Raw genomic sequence first — 23,598 nt, forward strand, 5'->3', positions numbered from 1 at the left:
CCCAACTCTAACTTCAGTGCCAGTTTTGGAGAAATTCATACCCAGCTTGAAGCCAGGTGACTTGAACAGATGAATAAACCCTTTTGTTTAGAGATTACAGTTCATTTGACTTTTAAATAAAGAATGTGAATATACTGGGCCACAGTCAACAAACTGAGTCCTTCACTTGCTCACTATAGATAGAACTCAGAAGGTTGAAGCTGCGTAATAGACATAATTTAGCATTTCTGGTCCCCAGCCTAGACATCTCATCCAATTGGGGACTATTTGTGTCGCCATGCCACTTGGTCTAGCATAGTAGCTCACTTCAGACAAAGCTTATATTGACGTCTGATTTACTCATATCCTTTTCCACGTAACCAGAGAATCAGCAAATATGTGTTGATTTGACTTAGATATGCTATCCAAAAGCCCGAGGCCCAATTTTGCAAACATTTCCATATGCCCCTGTTCAATTCTCCAGGTTGCAGCTTAAACCTTGACTTTTCTAATATTAAATTCATTAAATAGTCACAAATCCGTTTTCAATTCTAAAAGAAAATATTGGCAAGTCAGAGGAACATAACTGAAAATAGACATCTGTCATGAGCTCAAGAGTTAAAGCAGCTCAAATGTCATCTAGTGATATTCAGCAAGTTCCAAACTTTGAGAAATAATTACATTCCAAGGACTTCAAGCCTTTATATCACTTGAAACTCCCATTTATTCCACAAAACTTTATGATCAAAAGACAGAAATATCCAAGAAGCTAGAGAACTTCTTTTCTGTTTGTTATAAGGTTAGTAACCCTTAGAGATTCTGTACAAAATATGTAAGGGATGTCCGACTCCCTTGTACAGACAGTGCATCTATTCTGTGGGAAAAGGCAAGTCTTGGAAACAGTGCAGTTTTGAGGAGCCAGGCTCCAGAGAGCATCTTCACGAAGGGGGTTACAATCCTTAGCCCATCCTGTGACTACAGTCTTTGGGTGATGGAGTCTGGCTGCTTAGGTTCCAATCTTGTCTGGGTGAGCTTGTAAAGCCTACATGACCTCTCTAAGTCTCAGTCATCTCAACTGTAACATGGGGATGATAATAACAGTGCCAGCTTCATAAGGCAGCCGTGACGATTAAACAAGGTAATGCATGAAACACTGCTTAGCATCACGCCTGTCATATGATCCACTCTCAATAAACATTCTCAAATAAGATCTACAGATAAAACAAGGGGACTAGATACTTTTGAAGGCATCCTTCTAATCACCGAATTTAATGATCACAAGCCTGGACTAATAGATAAAGGTATGGCCTACAGAAAACAATTATAGGCCTATAGTTAGGATAGTTCTCCCTTCCCACCCCTTCACAGGTACATCAGTGCGTGAAGTTCCCCTATTACAAGTATTTTTCTATGGCTTAGGCTCTGTCTTCTATTCAAGGACAAGTGTGTTGGAAGTACATTTAATTGATCAGATTCTCTCTGATGGACAGTGAGCTGCTAACAAGTCAGAATGGAGGAGAGAAACAGAACAATCATGATGGGGACGGAAGAAGCATGGGAGCAATAGGACCTGAGCACAACACAGCCAAGGAAAGGAAGGCCAAGGGTGGCAGGTAGGGCACTGGATGACCCTGGAAAATAAGGGAGTAGAAAGGAGGTTCCCAGGGCCTGGGGTGCAGTACAGGGAGAGAAGAGCCATGAGAAGAGATGTAAAACAGCCAAAGAGAAATATCATTGATATTTTTATTTTATCTGGCAAATGCCTTGTGTGAAGCCACTCTATAACATCCATTCAACACCGTGCCTAGTATTGTATGAAACAAATGAAACAAATCTGGCTCTCACCTCCTGGGAGCCTGCCACTGGAACCCAGTGGACCATGATGATTTCAATAAAGAAATCAGACTCTGTGAGCCCAGCAGGACTTCACTCATGCAGATGAAGATCAAGTATCCTATTAAGCTCACTAATTTTTAAATAGCTTCAAAGTTTTGCCTCAGACTCAGCCTTCGAGTTAATCACGGTTGCCAAACTGCTTCTAAGGAAAGTAGGCCTCTCCTGCTGATCAGGAGATGCCCAGTTTTAACCACATGCCCTGCCAGTTTGGAAGTGCTCCCACCCATTGGCACAAACGCCTCTACACGCTAAATCTTTCCCATGAGTGGACAGAAAGCCACAGGCTCAGGGGACAGTGGGCAGACCCCTCCCTACTGTCACCTCCCTGCCTTCCAGCGCCAGGGCTGTTGTGCTTTAAATTTTAGCTGGGCCCACATACACTTGAGTGGATTCTCAACAGCGTCTGTACCTCAAGAAAAAGAGAAATCTCACTAATAGTTACTGGCTCGGAAAGGATAACACTTAGGAAGAAAGTTAATTATGTGAATTAAATGCAGCTTGTTTCTCTTTTTGAAGTACATTTTTTTCATGCCTCGAGGAGGGTGATTTATAGACACATTTGTCTCTCTTTAGAGAAAATTAATTCCAGTTGGTGTTCTGGGCAGAAATGGAGAGAAGGGAAGGAGACAGAGCAGTTCTTCCTTCTCCGCTGCCCCAGCGGCAGGTCTGCACTATGCCTCGCTGTGGCCTCGCGTGGTCCACACGGCAGGGGCGAAGGGCCTGGATCAGTCCCCACACATTTTGCTACCATCCAAAACTTCTAAGCTCCACCATCATTTTCTGATGAAGCAAACAATTTCTTTTACAGATGATTTCAAAATAAGAGGGGAGACAATGCCATACCCCAAGAACAAGTGAGCAGAGCCTTTTAAACATCTCAGCCCCTGTTTACATGCATTAGGCCATATGCTTTGGAGCCATAACATTTTAATCCAGCTTTTCAACATGAATGGTAATAATAGTCATCATATGCTGGGTACTCACCACAGCCAGTCACTCTGCTAAATATTTGAGGAGGATTATCTAATTAAATGCTCAAAACAACCCCATGCAGTAGGTACTGTTATTACTTCCAGACTCCCTTACACCAAAGTTAGGGTGCTGAACAGCTGTTCCAGCCCCTTTGAGCACCAGGCTACCCTCATTCATAGCACACAAATGTGGAGGATATTTAGGTCTAGTACCTTTGCAATCAAAAGCAGAAAACCATTTCTGAGTTTATGCATTTGTTTTCCAAGAACAATTCTACAAATCTAGCAGCATTATTTGTTCAGGAAATTAAGAGTTCACGAGAGAAAAGATTTCTCTTTCTTGAAAAATCTATTACAACATTTTTTTTGGTGGCAGACACAGGGAGGGTGGGTTGGTATTATGTTAAAACTGCAATTGTATACAGATGCTTCAAGAGTACATCTAGGGCCTCCCTGGTGGCGCAAGTGGTTGAGAGTCCGCCTGCGGATGCAGGGGATACGGGTTCGTGCCCCGGTCTGGGAGGATCCCATATGCCGCGGAGCGACTGGGCCCGTGAGCCATGGCCGCTGAGCCTGCGCGTCCGGAGCCTGTGCTCCGCAACGGGGGAGGCCACAACAGTGAGAGGCCCGCATACCGCAAAAAAAAAAAAAAAAAAGAGTACATCTAGGTAACTACAGTTGAGTATCCAGTAAAGTAAAATATCCCCGGAAGTGATCTAATTTAAAAACCAACCCTTCTGATTGTAAGATGAAAAGCAGAGGCCCAGAGAGGTTACAGAACTTGTCTGGAATCATCCAGAGAGGCAAAGCCAGCAATGAACCTCAGGTCTCCTGATTATTAATCCAGAATTCCTTCCACTTCTCCATTCTGCCTCCTAGCCTTAAAACAGAAGACCAGGTGGAACAAAGTAGACTAGAGGAACACAGCATTCTGCCAATAATAAACCATCAAGGCATTATTTAGTGCTCTTTTAGAAAAAGATGTGCCCCCAGATTTAATGTATCTGGTGTGGTTCTCATGAAGATGCTGCTGCCTGGCAAGGGCATCTCCATCCCAGGCTCTGCCTGCCCTCATTCCCATCTTCCTTCATCACTTGGAAGGCACAGGTTTCCTTAAAAGTATTCATCCTGGCACCAGAGAATATAAAAAGAAAATTGTCCTTTGTTACACACATTCAGAAGCTACATGCATGAAACCACCAGGCGGACATGAAATAGACAAGTCAAATTTTTCATTTGGAATTTGGTAGCTTTGCTGAAAGTTCAACATGATGGTTAACAACATTGTCACATTATTTGCAAGACAAGGAATTACACACTAAGCAGATCACTCTTCTGTTGGTGGTGAACTGGGTGTTTTCCAGGGTTGCTACCAAAATGACAGGCGTGTCACTTCCTCCATCCCCCTAACTCCAGTTATTAGTTCTAGAATGGCCATGGGATTCAAATGGATAATGAGATTCAGGTATATGGTGGAATTATTGGGAAAGAGAAGTTGAGCTGGTAGGCTATACCTAGAGCTCTGGAGTGGGTTGGCGAGTCAAGGGCACAGGTGAAAATAACTTATCTGAGAATGAAATCAGTGAAGTGCAAAGCCAAGTGAATAGATGGAGAGAACATGAGACAAGATCCTGATAAGGTTTGAGCAACCAGATCCAGCCACACCTGATGCCAACAATTCAATCCCGTTTTACTTAAGACACTTTGAATAGGGTTTCTGTCACTTGCAAGCAAAAGAGCCTTGACTAGTACACACATATTTATCCTTCAAAATCCAATTTAATTGTTGTCTCCTCTGTTTTGTCTTTTCCTGAGGATCCCATATTGAGAGGTAGCTATTTGCTCACCTTATACTATTTGTCTTTAGAGCTACTTCTCTAACTGTACTCTTCATTCTGTATGGTTAGACTCAGATTTACAGTAGAGTTAATGTCTTAATCATTGACTTTCTAATACTTGTCCAAAGCCTCAGACATAGTACATACTCAATATATGTGTGTTGAACTGAATGGAATTTGATTCTAAATACTGTTTCAGGGAACACTGAACCCTTCAGTGGTTTCCCAATACACTTAGAATAAAGTCTAACCACTCGGCCATGAGCAACAGGGCCCTACATGATCAGCCTGCCTCTCCCATCTAAGCTCCTTCTACAGTGGCTCAATGCTTTTCGTTGAGTGCATCAAGCCTGTCCCTACCTCAGAGTCTTTGCATTTGCTGTTCCTTCTTCCAGGAAAGCTCTTCCCACAGATATTGCAGAGATCACTCCACTACATCACTCAGGGCTCTGCTTACCTGAGAGACTGGTCTCCTTACCGAAGAGACTTTCTCTGACAATCTTATCCAAAATAATACTTCCATCACTCTCCAGCCCTCACCCTGCTTATCTTTTTCATGACAGCTTTTGCAGACATATCGCTGCCTGACCATCTGGTACATATTTATTTCTTTCATTATCACTGCTTTCACCTCTGGAATGTACGAATGCAGGGAATTTTTCTGTTTTGTTCACAACTGTACTCCTAGCACCTAAGAATTTTTGTGTTCTCAAAATATTGGCTGCTATACATTTTTAAAATAACCTTAAATTTAAAAGGATGAAAAAAAGCAAACCTTAAGATTGAAACCAACATATGCAAATGAACTGTTCATTAAATTGTAACATAATCACCCTGGAAAAAAATAGAATTAATTCCCTGCTAGGGCAGGGAAAGTACAAGATAATCCTATAACTTATAACTAATTTGTGCCAAAGAGCAAGGAAATGCTCAAAGGCTAACGGGGACAAATGGGGAACAATGTGTCAAACGGACACAGGAGCCAGCCTGAAGGGTTCCCATTGACCAAATATAGGAAAATACAAGCATCAAAAACAATAATGATAGCAATAAAATTTAACACAGCAAACAGAATTAACAATCCATGAGTCCCCAGTGATATATATGTATTTTTTTGCGGTACGTGGGCCTCTCACTGTTGTGGCCTCTCCCGTTGCAGAGCACAGGCTCCGGATGCACAGGCTCAGCAGACATCGCTCACGGGCCTAGCCGCTCCGCGGCATGTGGGATCTTCCCAGACCGGGGCACGAACCCGTGTCCCCTGCATCGGCAGGCGGACTCTCAACCACTGAGCCACCAGGGAAGCCCCCCAGTGATATTTTTAAAGTATATATCAGAGAAGAGGAGGAGGGAAAGATGTTCTCTACAGAAGAATGCCAGATGATATCTAAAGCAAGATAGATCAGAAAAATCACCATTGTATAACCCCCAGTATAATAACTGATTCAGACAGGAATCATCAGTGGATGCTGAAACTACTTGGTGACATATTTGGTGTGTGTGTTGGGGGAAACAGATGTTCACATGGTCTCAGATTATTTATTAATTTCAAAGGGAAAATGGTACCTTTTCAATGGTGAGATCTGGCAGATACCACCTTGACTAAGTGACCAGTAATGGAACAAAGATGTTATATGCCTTCTGATGTGCTAGAATAGAAAGTAAACAACATCTTCTATGTAGTGTTCTTGCCAAATGTTTTCAGTGAATCTAAGCATTGGAAAAGAGTCAGACAAAGTCAGAAAATGGGACATTCTACAAGGCACCTTGTCTAGACTCTGGATAATCATCATCACAAATGACAACAACACCAACAAAGACATGGTACTGAGACATGACAACCCGCTGTGATATATGAACCTTTATTGGGCACTGAATTTTTAAAACTACGTTATGGAGGACATCTGGGGGATACTTGGAGAATTTTTTATATGGTCTGAATTAATATTGATGTGTGTGTGTGTGTGTGTGTGTATACTGAATGAATAAACCACAAGTGTCATAATATATTTCAGCCCTAAAGATGCTGGAAGCATGCAAGAAAACATGACTTCAACTCACCTCCCCAGTGGCATAAAAGTCATTGTCTTTATAGTCAGAGAACAACTGGAAAAACTGAGTAAGTGCACTGCAAAAAGAAGAACAACAATAAAAATCACATGGAATCATGCTATGCTACACAATTTCATCCTTGGACAATAGGTTCCACATTTGAATTAAGATACTATTATGCTATAAGTTCCTGTAGGCATTTTTTCAACGTCTCACGTGCATAACACTCCATACTCTGTGGATGGTTAGAAAAATACTTGTGGGCTTACTTTGTGATACTCAAAGTTGAGACAAGTGAACATCAACACTCTGGGAAGGTTTCCAAATCCCTGGGTTACCAACTTGGATCACCCACCTGTTGAGGGGACCCTTGAGCAAAGTGCTACAGGCTTTCACCTATTACTTAGCAATTTGTGGAGTTAGTTCTGCAAACCTTATGACCTCATTAATCTCGGGTTGCGGTGAGGTAATGGGAACCTTAGTTGCTTACCAACCTCTCTCTGTGGGGAAGCTGAACATTTCTATATTCTAAGGGGGCTCCCAGCATTTCAGTGTTTTAATAACCAAAGAACAGAAAAGGTGTAAAATGACTGTAGTCTAAGGGAAAACCACCAAATGGTCACAGACATTGAAGTAAATGCACAGTGGCCTCCAGGGTCAAAAGAATCACATTTAGGAAAGAATGCCAACAGCCACCTTGGTAAGCTGAAATAGATTTAAACAGCCTCAAGAAATTATTTTATAATAAGCAAGAAAAGGGTGGATTATTGAATCATTCTCTACTTGAACAAAATCTTTCAGAAAGGAAACAAAAACTTGTGAAACTCAGAAGCTTTATGAATGTTTTGACCCAGATTGCAATGCCTGAGAAGCTAGGCAGGGTTTCTGTTCCAGTTTCCTGCTGCGGGACTAAAAGCCGTAAACCAGCCAGTGAACATGAAAGGCAAGGAGGCCCTGCAAAACCAGGAGAAGGAGAAAGTTCAAGGGTCACCCAGAGGCAAAACTGGGTCATTACAATCACCGTGATCCTGGAAATACTTAATTTTCAAAGGCTCCATAAAAACCCACCATTAAACTCTACCGTAGAGTTTCAGTTTATTTCTCTGTTTATTATTTATAGTAACTAAAATCTTTTTTTTTTTTTTTTTTTTTTTTTGCGGTATGCGGGCCTCTCACTGTTGTGGCCTCCCCCGTTGCGGAGCACAGGCTCCGGATGCGCAGGCTCCGGACGCACAGGCTCAGCGGCCATGGCTCACGGGCCCAGCCGCTCCGCGGCATATGGGATCCTCCCAGACCGGGGCACGAACCCGTATCCCCTGCATCGGCAGGCGGACTCTCAACCACTTGCGCCACCAGGGAGGCCCAGTAACTAAAATCTTTGTAGCAACTAAATCTGGGAAGCTGCATTATACAGCGTCCATGTTTGTGCTGGCAATGAGCTAGCTTTAGAGCTGAGATAAAAATAGGAGTTTATACTCCAGCTTTCTCTCTCCAACCTTCAGGCTAAAAACTGCTTGTCTTTCTCTCTGCCTGCTAGTTGGAATGGCAATAGACATTTTAATATAGTAAATCTGAACTAAGCCTTGTGCTTTAGCTTAAAGCTTATTTCCTTAAAGAATCTGTTGGAGGATTGTCAGGGCTGCTAGATTTAGCAAATAAAAACAAAAGATGTACAATTAAATTTGAGTTTCAGATAAACAACAAATAATGTTTCAGTATAAATATGTTCCAAATATTTCATGCGACATACATAGATTAAAACATTATTCGTTGTTCATCTGAAATTCAAATTTAACTGGGCATTCTGTACTTTATCTGACAATCTTTGCTGAAGGAGATAATCTTGCAGGCTGCTTCCAGCCTGAAAAAGCAGGATTATCTAGCTGAAGTTTCCAAGGCAAGGTCCCACTTGAGGAAGCTATCACAGAGATTTAATTTCACAGTAGGATATGAACAAAAATTTGGCTAATCATAGCAAGGCCTTAGTAGGTCTTTCTTAAATGGGAACGAAGAATGAAACAGGTAAATTTAGTAAGTTGCATGTACATGTCATTTGCTCATTGAACTGCGTTTTCGTCAAGGACTGTACCATTATGTGGTGAAGGGTTGTTTCAAAATATCTAGAATCATGCTCACATAAAATTGCAAATTTTAGAAGTAGAAATGCCAAAATACATAAGGCATAATACATACACGTGTGTGTGCTGCGCACTCCATGCATTTACTCAGGCACAAGCGCCACCTGGCACACAAGGCATGCCTCTTCCAGGTGTGTCCATTTGGCGACCTTGCTGGCATTGTGCCAAGGCCTTGTCAATTTGAGTCAAATTTTAGTCAGAGGCTAACCTGGTGGCAGAAAGGTACATTAAAGGACAATAGGATGAAACACAGATTGCAAGGGTGGATGAGTAGGAGAAAATACTCCTCAGATAATTTTTTTAAAAGGGAAGATGGGTTTGGGGCAGAGAAGGTAGATGTAAATGATAACACATTATAGATCCAAAGACAGCCTTGGACTTTGGTCAGCTCTAGTGAAGTCAGGGTCATAGTAAATACAAGACATCCAGGAGAACCGAGGTTAAAATAATCTCAGCAGAAGCTCCGTACCAACAAAAGCCAAACAAGGTGTAGCTTTAGTCGCTGACAGGCTGAAAGAAGCACAGCAACAAGAATCTCGGTGGTTTCGTTCTGTTGCATCAGATGGGGAGCCATCCTCTGCATCCATTCATTCCGCTTCTCGTATGGCCAGGCCTGCACCCATCATGCAGTATTGTTCTAATTTAATATATGAAACCTGTTTCAAAGTCACACTGTCATGAAGCTTTGTTTAGCAATACATACTATCTCCCATGCAAACCAATACGTGGAATAGAATAGCAGCATTGCTGTTTGGCTGCTAAGAAGGTAACTTCAGGCACACTGGGAGAGTGGGGACTGGGGAGCTTGCTTACTACTATATCAGCAGCACCAGGAACCATGTCGGGCACATAGTAGGCAATCAAAAAATAGTGGTAGAGGGAGAGTGGCACCAGCTGGTCTACTCCAAAGTTAGAAAATTTATTATTCTTTAGGAAATTTATATATTTTTCTAAACCAGAGAGGCATTGTGGTCCTAAACACATTCCAATTAGAAAAAAAAAAAATTTAAACATCTTGGTAGTGAAAAAGTTTCACTTCCAAACACAAAGAAAAGCAGCCTAAATGTGAATGTCAAATGTCTTTAGGAGTCTCCTTACAGCCGTGCACTAATAATAGTGAAAAGGAATTGGCTTTTCAGAAAAAAAGAAAGATGGTTTTCAAAGGGAGAAAAAGAATGTTCTACTCTTTAAACCAATAGTAGACAATTTATAGGTTTCAAAGCGACCTTCTTATTCCAAACACCCATCTGGACAGCTGGAGAGAAGACTGTAGTCACAAAGGGAAACAAATAGTGCAAACCATTAAGGAAACAGCTGAAATCAGTTTTCTGCACTACTCTTGATTAACTACTTTCCAGTTCTAAGAGCCTGAAGCAAAAAGAACTAAAACAGCTATAAACAATGGATGCTTTGAAATAGGTTCTCTTTACATGTCTTGCAAGAGGAGATGAACCACATGTCAGCAGTAAATATCCACTCAGAGGGTCAACTGGAAGCTGTGACCATCTCTGGGGGAGGGGCAAGAGAGCCAGAAAAGGAAGGGCAAGGGTGCAAGGCTCTGGCTTAGAGGGTCTGATGCATTTCTTTAATACAGACCCTCCGCCCTCAGGGTGTCTGCTAGTTAAACAACTGAGGTTGTTTGGATTTAAGCCAAAAGAGGGTTGGAGTAGGAGGGTATGGGGGAGAAGTGGGTTTCCGATCTGAAAAATGAGAGCTCACAGTCAGTGCTAAATGAGAAAGACATGGCGCTTGAGTAAACTTGTAAAAGACAGCCGGCAGGATTATGTCTGTGGCGGGAAAAAGGAGGTGCGTGAGCTGGGGGCAGGGAAGAGACCCCTGTCAGGATCTGGCTAATCTGCCCCCAGGACCCATTCACTGTATCTGGAAGCAGAAGTGTGGGTCCTATCCAGCCCGCCTAGAAACTGAATAAAAGTGTGAAAATAATGGGACATGTGGCAGATGAAAGTGTGCAAGACAGACAACAGCCATATCATTTTCTGGGGCAGCGGAGAAGAGAGAAAAATCTCTGGGAGAGAGGCCGGAAGTTCTTCCTTCCTCTCCCCCACTCCCACCCCTCCCAGCCATTGGCCTCGGGGAGAAAGAAGAATAAAACGGAAAGCTTTTGTCAGAGATCAAAAAACTCTGACTCCTATTAGATTCATTTTCACTTTGGGGATTGGTTGGGTTTGCTCACCAAGTAATTAGAAGAATGAGTGTTTGGTAAAAGTGGGGGGCAGGGTAAAGGAGCTAGTTAACTCTTCCTGGCCACTAGGATTCTTTTAGTAAATTATTACAATGCGTAAAGGGGTGCCCTAGTGATCTGAAAGAATCCAGGACTTGGTCTCTACTAATCATTTACAGACTGAAAAAAAAATGTGACTGAATAAGAAAGGTCACTTACTTTAAAAACAAGTACTAAAAAATAGCTAAAATGAATGTAAGAAAAAGAAAGGAAGACATTATACATATACTGTTTGATCAGGCTTACAACGTCACATTTTCCTTAATTTTTTTTTTTTTTTTTTTTAGTAAAAGAATAATTTTGTAATATGAAGGGAAAAGTAAGAGACTCGCTAACAAGCTGAGCTTTCAGCCTGGAAAAGGCATGAAGGAGAAACACAAGAGTAAAAAATTGCATTTTGTGAAGGCCACAAAAGGAGGAATCCTGGGAAAGAAAACAAACAAACATCCGAGATGTTGTTTCCTGGCAAGAGCAAAGTTCACTATAATGTTGGAAAGCAAGCAGAAACCTCTTAGGCATCTAGTTGAAAGGTTGGAAAATCATCTTTGGCTGAATAATTCTGCTCTGTTTCCATTGTTTTTCAGAAGCTATGTTTACAAAATTAAAATTATGCCTTAAGATGTCAGTTCTTCTTGCTACTTTCTCTACTTTCATACTTGTCAACGATAATGTAATAAAGTGGAAAAAATAGGCCGTGTGCGTACACACACACCTCACATAGAAGTATTCTTAAAAGATCTTCAGGAAATGGACTATGAAGACCAATCAATAATACTTCTACTACTGGAAGAATTGTCCTGTTGAAATAGAAAAACGTTTGGTCTGAAGAAGGCTGAAAGAGTCGGGGCCTTTTACCTGTATAAGTCTCATGCCACGTCATCCTCATCCACTGCATATCCCTGGAGATGTTCAGTAAAACTGAAGCCTGTGCCCACCTGAAGGTGAAATAAATAAGCAGGTATAAACACACAGAAACACATGTCCTGCTGAGAGATACCACATGGGAAGGAAATCAATCTTATTCCAAAGGCCATGACTTTGACCTCAGATTTCTGCCATCACCCATATGCACTCAGCCATCCTCACAGGAGGATGCTGCATGTCACCTATGTCCCCCTTCCCTCCTCCAAGCCCAAACAAAATAGCAGCGCAAAGCTCTGCCCTGAAGTCAGTGACTGAGCTGTTCTGATCCTGCAGTGGGGACCCTGCCAGATGTTGCTTTAAGAACAAGAAGTTCACCTTTCCTGGCTCCTGCTACAGTATCAAAAGACCCCAAGTTGTCTCCTCTCTGAAACCTGGAGGGTGCACTGCTCTGCCTGCTAAGAAGGAACTTAGGCTGGAGATAAAAGATAGTTGTGTGTGTGTGTAGTTATTTTTTCCCATTTCTTTTGCTTTTTCTTTTTTTTTCTTTTTTTTTGTGGTACGCGGGCCTCTCACTGTTGTGGCCTCCCCCATTGCGGAGCACAGGCTCCGGACGCGCAGGCTCAGTGGCCATGGCTCACGGGCTTACCGCTCCACGGCATGTGGGATCCTCCCGGACCGGGGCACGAACCCGTGTCCCCTGCACTGGCAGGCGGACTCTCAACCACTGCGCCACCAGGGAAGCCCTTCCCATTTCTTTATTTATGGGAAATATGGCCACTAAGCCCTTTCACCTTCAGCAGACAAGGGGCTTTAAAATAAAGATTAGCTTTAAACTAATATTTCCTTATACCTAGAAGTTCATGGACAACTGAGCTGTAAATCAATAGAAGAAGCTACTACTTATTTGGGGTCAATAATATACATAAGGAATGCACCCCCCCACACACACACCAGTTGTAAATATTTTTGCTTTTGTTTTTTCTCCAAACACCCAAGAGAACAGGACATTTAATTAAACTTTTATTTAAATATGGTATTATAGACTAGGAAAAAGGATGGTTGACAAAACATGGGGGAGGGCAAGAATGTTGGACTTTTTTCTCCCTATTTTTCTGTTTTATCTTTGAACCATCTGGGAAATGAAAGAAGTTAGAGGAAGTAGTTAGAGGACAAAAAAGATACTCCCAATCTGCAGAAGCTGACCCTAAAGTTACTTTCCTATACTGCAGTTTATAGGATTTAATTTCATAAGAACTTCCCAAGGAGAATTCCACCTTTTTTGCTCCCCCCGAGATGAGGCATTCTGTTCACTGTGATAAGTGACAGGGGCCAGTTTTGACTTTTTATATCTAGAACTCAGTTTGAAAGATTAGGACTTCCCATACTATATATAGTGAAACCCATATCATCAGCAGAAAGAAACGAATCCCTTATCCTGGATGGTATAATTCAGTGATCAGGACATTTTATAAGATTAGAAATGAGGGAAAGAGAGAAGGCAGCAAGTAAAACTCCCAAATTTGGATGTAATGATACATGTTAGAAAAGTTAAATTTCAAATGTGTTCTTTAAATAGACAATTATATTTTAAAAAGAAAAAAAATTTAATCTGTATTTTTTTCTATTTCTTAAATGTACTTAATGAAAGAAAAAAGACAAGAGAGACCAACACTACCATTTCACAGGACCCTGGGGATACTCACTGGATTATCAATGTAAAGCATGGAAAATATAGTGGTCCAAGGAAAGTCTCTGGCACGCACTAGTAAAGCAGAGAAGAGGTTTTAGACTGGGTCATTAATAAAACATCCCATCTAATGCCTAGCTCTGGTTAGGAGCCCAACATGCCTACCTGTCCCCTCCAGGTCAGCGAACCCTTGGTGTCCCTCTGATGTTGCATTATACGGTCATAGCAGGGAACAGATACCAGCGCCTTTTTCTTTTCCCCTCCTCTCCCTTATTTTTCCCAGAACCAGAGAGTTTCTACATCTAAGATGAACTTTGGAAACAAAACTCCATGCAACTGGTTCATGCAGAAACACCCATCAACCAGGGATGCAATAAACCCATCTATCCAATTGGGTGAAATCATCCTTAACGTCCAATTCCGCAGAATCTGCTTCCTCCCATCCAATGCTGAAGAGAACCACAACTTCAACAGAATTGTGTACATGAATATACTGAGTCACAAACTGGTTCACCCTCCAAATTCTGACCCAGGGAAAGTAAACAGTCTCCCCTCCCCACCAAAAAAATGAGATGGAGGTAAACCTGGGTTAGAGCTGGATGTGGTTCCTTCTCCATTCCTTCCTTCATGCCAGCCCCAGCCCTCAGTATCTTGCTTCCAAGATATCCGATCATTCATGTGACTGAACAGCCAGTTCATGTGAATAACTAGGGATATAATTCCACCCATTTGTCCTACGCAAAAGGGCTTACCCAAATAGTAATAAATACCAACTGTTTTCATAAGCCCGGATTGCTTGAGTAAGCAGCAGACTGGCAGAACAAAGCCTGGAACCTTTCACCCAAATTTTAAGGGAGAAAGCAGCCCAGCCAGGACACGCACCTTGGTGGCTCTTCCTTCTTGGACAAACATTGCCAGAAAGTTATGTTTTTATAATCTGGAACTGTAAAGCTATTACTAGTGATTCACTAAGTTATTTCTAGAGCAGATATAAGGTTCAAATGAAGAACTCTCCATGGGAAAACAGAGTCCAAGCAGCACTTACCGGTCATGTTCCTTGTGACAATATAAGGTCCGTGTTCCACAAAGAGTCCAAACATAGATGAGCCTCCCGGCCCACCCTGCAGCCAGAGGACAACTGGAGCATTCCATGGCTCTATCTAGAAGGGACAAAGAACCCAGTGACTACATAGAGTGCTAAGGCTGCAGAATACATCCAAGCAAATTTACCCCAATCCTCTGTCTTTCACAGCCTTGACTCATCTAAGTCTCATCGAGCCTTCCCAGACCCCAGTGACCACTCTCCACTGTCATCTCTTGTTGTTTTGATTTAGTATTTGTTTCATATGCCGGTATCTATCTTGTGCAGTTAAGTCTTTTCTCACTAATAGCCAGAAAAGCCACAGATTGTAGACGCTTAGCCTTTGTGTGCCCCTAGACACCCAGCATACTGCCTAGGGCACTGTTAGATTTTTTTAAAGCTCTTTAAACTTTCTGGGGACTCTTCCATTTGACCAACATATTCCCAAAGAGGCACAACAAAGAATCCATCCTCCTCAGTGGCAACTTTCCCCTTTCACTGAGAGCCCAAATTGCCTTTCTGCTTTTATTTACAGAGAAGGTGCCCACAGGGATAACAGGAACTTCATTCAACATGATGAAACTGAGAAGAACAGAGACAGGCCCTGAGGCATCTAGTCCATGCAAACAATAGCAACAAAACCCTGAACAAGGTATGGATTTATTTAGGAGACGTGGCTGATGTAAATAAGGAAAGGTCACTGGCAGGGTTGGGATGCTGGAAATGAGCCACTGGTAGTGGTCAACACCATCACCCCTGGTGACAGAGTGGTCTTTACTCCTTTCACGCAGCACCTCGCAGGGGTCAGCACCACGCCAGGAGCAGGTCCTAGCAGAGCAGTGAGTGAAAAAGACAATTCCTTGCCCTCTTGAAGTTTACATTTCATTGGAAATACTGACAGTAAATAAATGAATAAATATGAGGATTTAAAGAGGGTGGAGAGGGGGGCTTCCCTGGTGGCGCAGTGGGTTGGAGTCCGCCTGCCGATGCAGGGGACACGGGTTCGTGCCCCGGTCTGGGAAGATCCCACATGCCGCGGAGCGGCTGGGCCCGTGAGCCATGGCCGCTGAGCCTGCGCGTCCGGAGCCTGTGCTCCGCAACGGGAGAGGCCACAACAGTGAGAGGCCCGCGTACCGCAAAAAAAAAAAAAAAAAAAAAAAAAAAAGGAGCGTGGAGAGGAAATAATTAAGGTGATGTTAAAAGAGCGAGTGAGGGCAAAGAAAGAGGCATTTCCTTTGGACACAGTGATCAGGGAAGTTCTCAGTGAGATCCTGAGAGTGAAACTGAGACATGGAAGCTGAGAAGGATCCAGCCACAAGGAGAGCCAGGGAACGATGCTGTAGATGGAAGAAATCCTCAAGACAGAGAAGAACTGGGTGGGAGAGCAGTGAGCATGGAGGTTGCCTGGCCCTACATGAAGCCTTGGGAGCAATCTGAAAGAAGCTCCACTTGGTCTCCACAAGGCTCAAAGCAGAACCTGATAGTGAGTCCTCATTTGATGTCATGGCTCATCTGATGTGCAGTCAGTCAGGTCTGGCAAGAAAGGATCCTACTGCTTCAGCCCAGAATGAAATCCTGCAACCTCTTACTTAGCCCAGTCACCCAGAGACAAATCAGTGTTGCATTAGAAGGTCAGCGTGGATTGGCTCTTCCACCTGGATGATGTGAGGAGGCTGTGGGCAGAAGGCAAGATGAACGCAAGGGGAGGGGATCTGGAACCCACAGCCAAGAACCTGGAAGAAGAGCTGATCTTACAGGGTTCTAACCATGAAAACAGCAGGGACAGAGGGATTTCTCTTATCTAGTCACCAAATATCTACAGAGACCTTTGGCAGCTTTGGGAAGGGGCCAAGGAGCGGGCTGAAAGAGTGGCAGCGGTCAGAACAGCTGTGAGCTGGAGAAGAGCCTCGCTAGGAGGGGCCACCTGGGATCCGCTCTCCAGTGTTAAGGAATTAAATGAGATAATATAATATTTGTAAAGCCCTTGGAGCAAAACCTAATGCATGATAAAAAGCGCATTAAGCACGAATGATTATTATAACTAAGGAAGCAGGTAGAAAAGGTAGGAGCCCAGTGTCAGACTGGGAACTCAGATCAGGGCTGTACCTCCAAGAGTCAGCACAGTGTAATGGATAAGTCTTGTGAGCTCCTGTCCCAAACTGGATTCCAATCTGGGCCACTAGCTGTGCGACTTTAGGCAAGTTGCCTAAGTCCTGTAGACCTCAGTTTCCCCACCTGTAAAATGGGGATCATTAATAGTACCTATGCCATGTGGTGGTTCAGAGGACTAAATAAATTAATTTTCATAAAACCCAGTGAGTGGCATATAGTGCATGTTCTACAGATGTTAGCTATTGCTACTGGGTTGGCCAAAAGAGTTCGTTCGGGTTTTTCTGTACCATCTTATGGAAAAACCCGAAGGAATTTTTGGCCAACTCAATATAACAGAAAAATACTAGGAATTTATAGGCAGTTTTCATGTAAACCATCTATAAATGAGAGAATAGGAAAAGTGGGTTGTTTGCTTTTTTTTCTTGCTCCTTTGGACATCTTCCCTGGTCAGTTTTTTGCTAGTTGGTTCTCTTGCCTCAAGTGTTACAAATGTCTATAAAGAATTCAAGAGAAGCAGGAACTTATAAGTTGAAGCAGAAAAAATTAACATCAAAGCTGGACTTTTAAAGCCACTGTAGGGAAGCAGAGTGACCCCGGAACTACTTGGCCACGTGATAGCTGCGTAATCCTGGGCCTCAGATTCTTCCAGCCCTCTGCTGCCGCATCCATCAAAGGGCAATAAATGCTCACCTCACAGGCTTGCCCAAGGGCCCTAATGAGAAAATGTATCATGAAATGATATTGTCAAGTCTACTGTGCTGAATAAATATAACCACCTCTGCCCTAGACTGCCTGGCCCCAATTGTGTGTTTTGTTTGAACAAGTGATTTTTATCTCCCCTCCAATCCGCTATCTTGCTATTCAATATCACTCCCCAGGACCACCTTCCACTTGTATTCACTCAGCAGTAGGAGAGTATTAGAGATGGAGACAGGATGGAATCTAGATGGAAGTAGTTCCAGCCTCCCGGGCGTGTGAGATACTGTGAGTCCATCCATTCCAGCGGACCTCCAGCCCCCCCACTTCCTTCCTATCGTGCACATGAGCTTCTAGAAGCCCTGGAGAGCTACCCATGAGCCAGTGGTTCTCAACCTTGGCCACTCATTAAAATAACTTGGAGAGCTTTTTATAAAAAAACTACTGCTTAGGCCCAAATCCCAGTGATTCCAATTCAACTGGTCTGGGGTGAGGCAGGCATCAGTCTGTTTTAAAAGCTCTGTTTTAAAAGTGGTTAAATGTACAGGCAGGGCTGAAAATCTGTGAGGGTGATGGAGAGTTTGCCCTCTTGGATGCCGAGGGCCCTCTGATCTCCACCCTATCCTCCCCTGCTTTTCATGTCCCTTCCTGTGACCTGGCACATTGATGGGACCTCCGGGCTCTCAGAAAAATAGGCTGACCCTGAGAGGCCACACTACAAAGTCAAGTCCAACACCTCAGTGCCAAACAGCTTTATTATGCAACTTTGAAGCACAGGACACTGCATTCTTGGAATGCTTAAATAATAGGAGATCTGCACACACACCTCCAACCTCAGCTGACCCTGCTCCTCAAATTTACTTTCCTGAAGGAGGTGAACGAGCTCAACAACCTCTGAAGAAGCTCATTTTTTAAAAGAAAACTCCACGCACACATCTTCTTACTCTGATAAGCCAACCAACCCGTGAACTAATACTACCCTTATCTGGAATGAAATGCAAAAGTCAGATGCTGGAAAAGAAAGGTTCACATGTACATCGCAAAAAGCCCTGGAGTTAGTTATAACACAGCCTGCGGACTTCTGTAATATGCTATGACATCACAATGTCATGACATATAACAATAATTATGTCAATCAGAATGGCATAAAGTTATTATGTGATAATTCCTTGGGTGATATATTCAGCTCTCAGTTGGGAGAATGAAACCCTTCTCCCACTCGCTACCCCCCATTTAGGAAAGAATAAAAGTAAATGAAGACACCCTGAACAAAGCCACACTGCAAAACTTAGGATCAAATGAAGTAAGAAACAACTACTTTACTTCATTTACAGATTTACAAAACTCAGGACTTTTAAAGTACTTATTATTTTGAAACTATAATTCAAGAGTGTATGAAATAAGAGAGAGAATGTGTTTATTTTTGTCAAAATTTTAAAAATTTTTACTTAAAGCTTTTCATATTATAAAGAAAGTACTTATTCTTAATTTTTGTCCAAAGAGGGTATAAAAAAAGTCCCCCTTGCCCCACCAATCCTATTCCCTAGAGATGATCATAGAAATATTTAGTCTTCCAGATTTTTCTCTATACCCCACCTCACCTCCCCACATGTACATATACACGTATCTTATAGATGTTACATATGCGATATACATAAGCACTTTTTAAAAAAAATAGAATCAGTCTATACATAATATTCTGTATTTGCTGTATTCACTTAACCACATGTTGTGGAAATTTCTTCGTATCAGTACATATCACCATTTGGCTGAATAGTCCGACACTCTGAATTTACAACAATGTATTAATTCATTTAACATATAACATGAACAGGCATTATTCTAGGGCTGGGGATTCAGACCAGCTCCACTCATGGACAGGAAGGATACTTAATGATTAAGAGCATGGGTTTTGGCACCAGACTGCCAGGGTATGAATTTTAATTATTTGATTTTAGAGCTGTGTGACCTTGGGCAAGTTACTTAACATCTCTGTGTCTCAGTGTCTTCTGCTTAAAAATAATAATAATAATAATGTCTATCATACAGGATTGCTGTTCAGATTCAGAGTTAATATATGCCCATGAATTGATCAGTTCTTGACATGTCTACTTAAGTGTTAGCTCGGATTACTTTTCTGGTAAGGTGGGAAGACAGGTAATAAATAAATAAGCAGGTGATTTGAAAGAACAACAGAGAGACGTTAGATTGAACACTTAAAGAAGTCCTCTGGTGATGGGCTAACATTTGAGCTGAGACCAGAAAGGTAGTAATCCCCTACTGATAAAAATTTATATATTTAATTTAAAAGAAAATAAAATCTCTACTAATGACATACAGGTCAGATTAGTGTAGCAAGAACTGATGATCAAAAAGAAGGGACAAGGAAATTCTAAATATAAAAGAAGGGACAAAGGAATCATAAATAGTTAAGTGAGAAGTCTTTCTAACAACAGAAGGGTGGGCACACAGGTCCCACAAATCTGCCCTCTTCTTGGTGAGCAAGAAACTATGGCTTTGCCTCAGAAGTCCTTTCAATTCTTCTGGTGACCCCTGGTGGCCAATTCATGAACTTGGACATTCCTCCCTCAGGGTTTGTTCCTAAAGGAACACCAGGAGGCAGGTTATCTATTGTTTTTTAGATCCCTACTGAAGTAAATTTCAGTCTCTCACATTAGCACATTCCATTATTTATTCACTATGATAGTGAAAAAATCTACCCTATGCCTTAATAGATTGCCATTCGAAGTAAGTAAAACATTTATTTGGTTTAACATTAGAAACACCCAGCTTTTTCCTTTCTCCTGGCTTCTAAGTGAGCGTAGAGGAGACTCTATATGGGAACTCTAATGAAATGAAACCAGTACTCAACCCTCCTGCCCTACTGCTTCCCACGTGGGTAGCATCCCCTTATGTTCTGAGTCTTCCTTTTCATCCCTGCTCCCCATCAAACCATACCCATCTTCATTCCGTCCTCCCAGGCCCTCCTCTACATCACGTGGTAGAGATAACCTTCTACTCAGGCCTTACACATAATCACTGAAGTAGTACATTCATACATCGGGGCCAGGGGAGCACTAAAGATTTGCCGATTTCAGTACTCTCAGGTAACAACATTGTATTTTACACAGAGGACTTGCTGGAGTAACTCTAGGGAATCTTAGGTACCCAACAAGTATGGGGGCAATATTTTCTGCCAATGCCTAGGGCTGGGTACATATTCTAGCCACCCTCTTCCTGAACCCCCAACAAGGAACACCACACTTTGTAAGAGAAAACAGCAACTTAACCACTATAGACTCAAATCAATGTACCACTTAAAATAAGAAGTGCAATTAGTAAATTAATTAAGGCTCCCTTCACACTTCTATATGCAGAGGCTGATCATTTTTGGTTTAAGTAATGTGTTCTGTCATAATGGAAGTCATTAGTACCCCAAGTAAATGTCTTGAAATTCCCCCAAGTATGTTTGAATGGACTCCCATTTTGCCACACAGATCCCAGTTCAGCTGCTACACTAATGGTATTAATCAAGACAAAGCTTTTTACTTAAAGCAATTGGTTTTGTGCCTAGAATTGTTAACTAGGTACCTAACAACATTTTTAAATAGTATTTTAAAATTAGTTTATTTATTTTTGGTTGTTTTCAGTCTCCGTTGCTGCACGCGGGCTTTCTCTAGTTGCGTCGAGCAGGGTCTACTCTTCGTTGCGGTGCATGGGCTTCCCATTGCAGTGGCTTCTATTGTTGCAGACCACGGGCTCTAGGCACGTGGGCTTCAGTAGTTGTGGCATGCGGGCTCAGTAGTTGTGGTGCACGGGCTTGGCTGCTCCGCAGCATGTGGGATCTTCCTGGACCAGGGATCGAACCCGTGTCCCCTGCATTGGCAGGTGGATTCTTAACCTCTGCACCACCAGAGAAGTCTCCCTAATAACATTTAAATTCTACATACGTACTCCCAACACATGCAAACAACTTGCTTAAGACATTCAGTGCTTTTCAGGGGAATTTTACTTACAGCGGTTGGTTTTGACCACTCACTTAAAACTTCCTATACAATGATTATTGCCACTGCACTCATTAATTTGAGCCAACTCACATCCCACTAGAATTCTCTTTACCCTTCTCCTCGTTAACCTTTCTACCTGGCTCTCATTCCTTCATGAGGTAATTCTGGCTTCTCTGTGCCTCCTTGAAGAAAGTTGGACATTAGAAGGAATGGGGGGAGGGTGTTAGAGAAAAGGCCTGATTTTCCTTTCTTAATGCATAGAAAGAAATTGCTGAAAAGGTTGCTTTCTTCTCCATGTTAAAATTTCATTTCTCAAAGGGAATCAGGCATGCAAAGGTTTCTTCAAAGACTGAATATATCTATGGATGGGATAATCTGTAATTTATCTTTTTAAGCTACTTTCTTTTTGATTTGTCTCACTCCACCTACCTTCTACTTTTCTAGGTCTCTGATGCCATTAGTACATAGCAAAGAGAAGATAAACAGTGAAAGTTAAGAAGATAAATGTCTGTGACCTCCACATCTTTACTGTTACTAGTGGATTTGTAGCCATCCGTAGTAGACATATTTTTAGAGATCTGTCCAGACCACATTCCCTTCTCTAAGAATTGACTCTCCATTCACCAATGGAAAGAGCCCATTAGCCATGTTTATTATCACATGACCTAGCAACCTCAGCCTCAGCTGACTGGACCAAGAAAGAACACCTGACCCAAACTGGGCCAATCACACTTTGCCCCCAGGAGAAGTGCTAGTTAATCTCTGTTGATTGCACAATCCAAGGACAGATAGGCTTGGAAACTGTAGGGCAGCCATCTTCTGCCAAATGCCTGTAGAAGCAAAGCAAAGTTGGTCTGCAACGAAGCACAGATGAGTGATCCACTGGTCTTGACAGAATAAGGCTGAGACAGAAAGACTGGCTACCCTGGCTCCTGACGCCTTCTCAGCAAACACACAGTAATTTTTCTATTTTTTTAACTACTATTTTTTCAACCTGGAAACACTGACCTTCAATTCTGTTACAAGTTCTAGTGTTTGCCCTGGCCGCCATCAGCCATGAGTATCATATCCAGCCCAGGGCAAGAGTAGGGGCAGAATGCCAGAGGGGTCTGCTTCCCCCTGAGCCACTTCCTCAGTGTTCGCCAAATGCCTGCATGCTAGGCAGGCTTCCTGTGTCCACAAAGGAACAGGGAGATTTTAACATAAAGAGGTATTCATTATAATGGGAGCATAACCATAAATATATAAAGAGAACTCTAAAGCGTATCCTGGGCTGAGGGAGAATGTCCACGGATGGACAAACTCATAAGGTGGGGCGCGGCCCTCCCCAAGGCTACGGTCCAGACCTTGTTGGGTAGCTGAGAAGTTCACTGAGGTGCCCAGGCAAAGCTAGCCAACAACCCCTGGGCAAGTAGGAAAGGCCTCCTGGACAGTGGGCTGTGGTGGCAGGGCCGGGAGTGCAGAGGAAGTCAGGATGTTGGGAGCCTCCTTGCTTGAAGGAAGGCACACAACCAGGAGTGCACGGTGTCCACGTCAGGAGGGCTGTGGGAAGCCACTCTCCGGGACGCAGGTGGTCCAGGCTGGTGAGAGGGTGCCAGAGAAAGCTGGGCTGTAGGAAGCCTGCTCGCTGGCAAGACCTGGGATGAATGGTGTCTATGTTGCGAGGGCCATAGTCAGGTGGTCACTGGGACAGAGTCCAGACTGTCAGCTTGCTGAGGGTCTTCGCGGTCTGGGTGCCCAGCTAAGGCAGAGCACCACTGGCTGTCCCTCCACACTCACTGCTGACAGACTGTGCAGCAGGGCCAAGAGAAAGCAAAACAGGACAAAGGGCCAGGAAAAGAAGCCAACTTCCTCCTGCAATGTCCCTCCAGCACCCTCTACTGACAAAGCTTAATATCGTGTTCACTGAAAATTCAATACATGTTAAGTTGATCAGTTATTATTTGAACATAGGGAGTATAAGAAAATACATTTGGAGATTACACTAGAGAAAAAATGCAGGAAATAGTCCATAGGGAACCTAGTGTGTTTAATA

The 23,598-nt window shown here is 42.8% G+C and overlaps 1 protein-coding gene across 1 annotated transcript in view; it reads right to left on the bottom strand.

The window, feature by feature from the left end:
* Positions 1 to 23,598, bottom strand: part of CPVL (carboxypeptidase vitellogenic like) — a 101,323-nt gene that overhangs the window by 63,801 nt on the left and 13,924 nt on the right. Inside the window, 4 exon segments of the mRNA XM_060108548.1 lie at positions 6,746 to 6,812; positions 11,972 to 12,051; positions 13,684 to 13,742; positions 14,713 to 14,827. Of these exon segments, the coding sequence (XP_059964531.1) occupies positions 6,746 to 6,812; positions 11,972 to 12,051; positions 13,684 to 13,742; positions 14,713 to 14,827 (321 nt within the window).

This window comes from Mesoplodon densirostris, chromosome 9 (genome assembly GCF_025265405.1).
Source record: "Mesoplodon densirostris isolate mMesDen1 chromosome 9, mMesDen1 primary haplotype, whole genome shotgun sequence".
In the NCBI taxonomy this organism is placed as follows: Eukaryota; Metazoa; Chordata; class Mammalia; order Artiodactyla; family Ziphiidae; genus Mesoplodon; species Mesoplodon densirostris.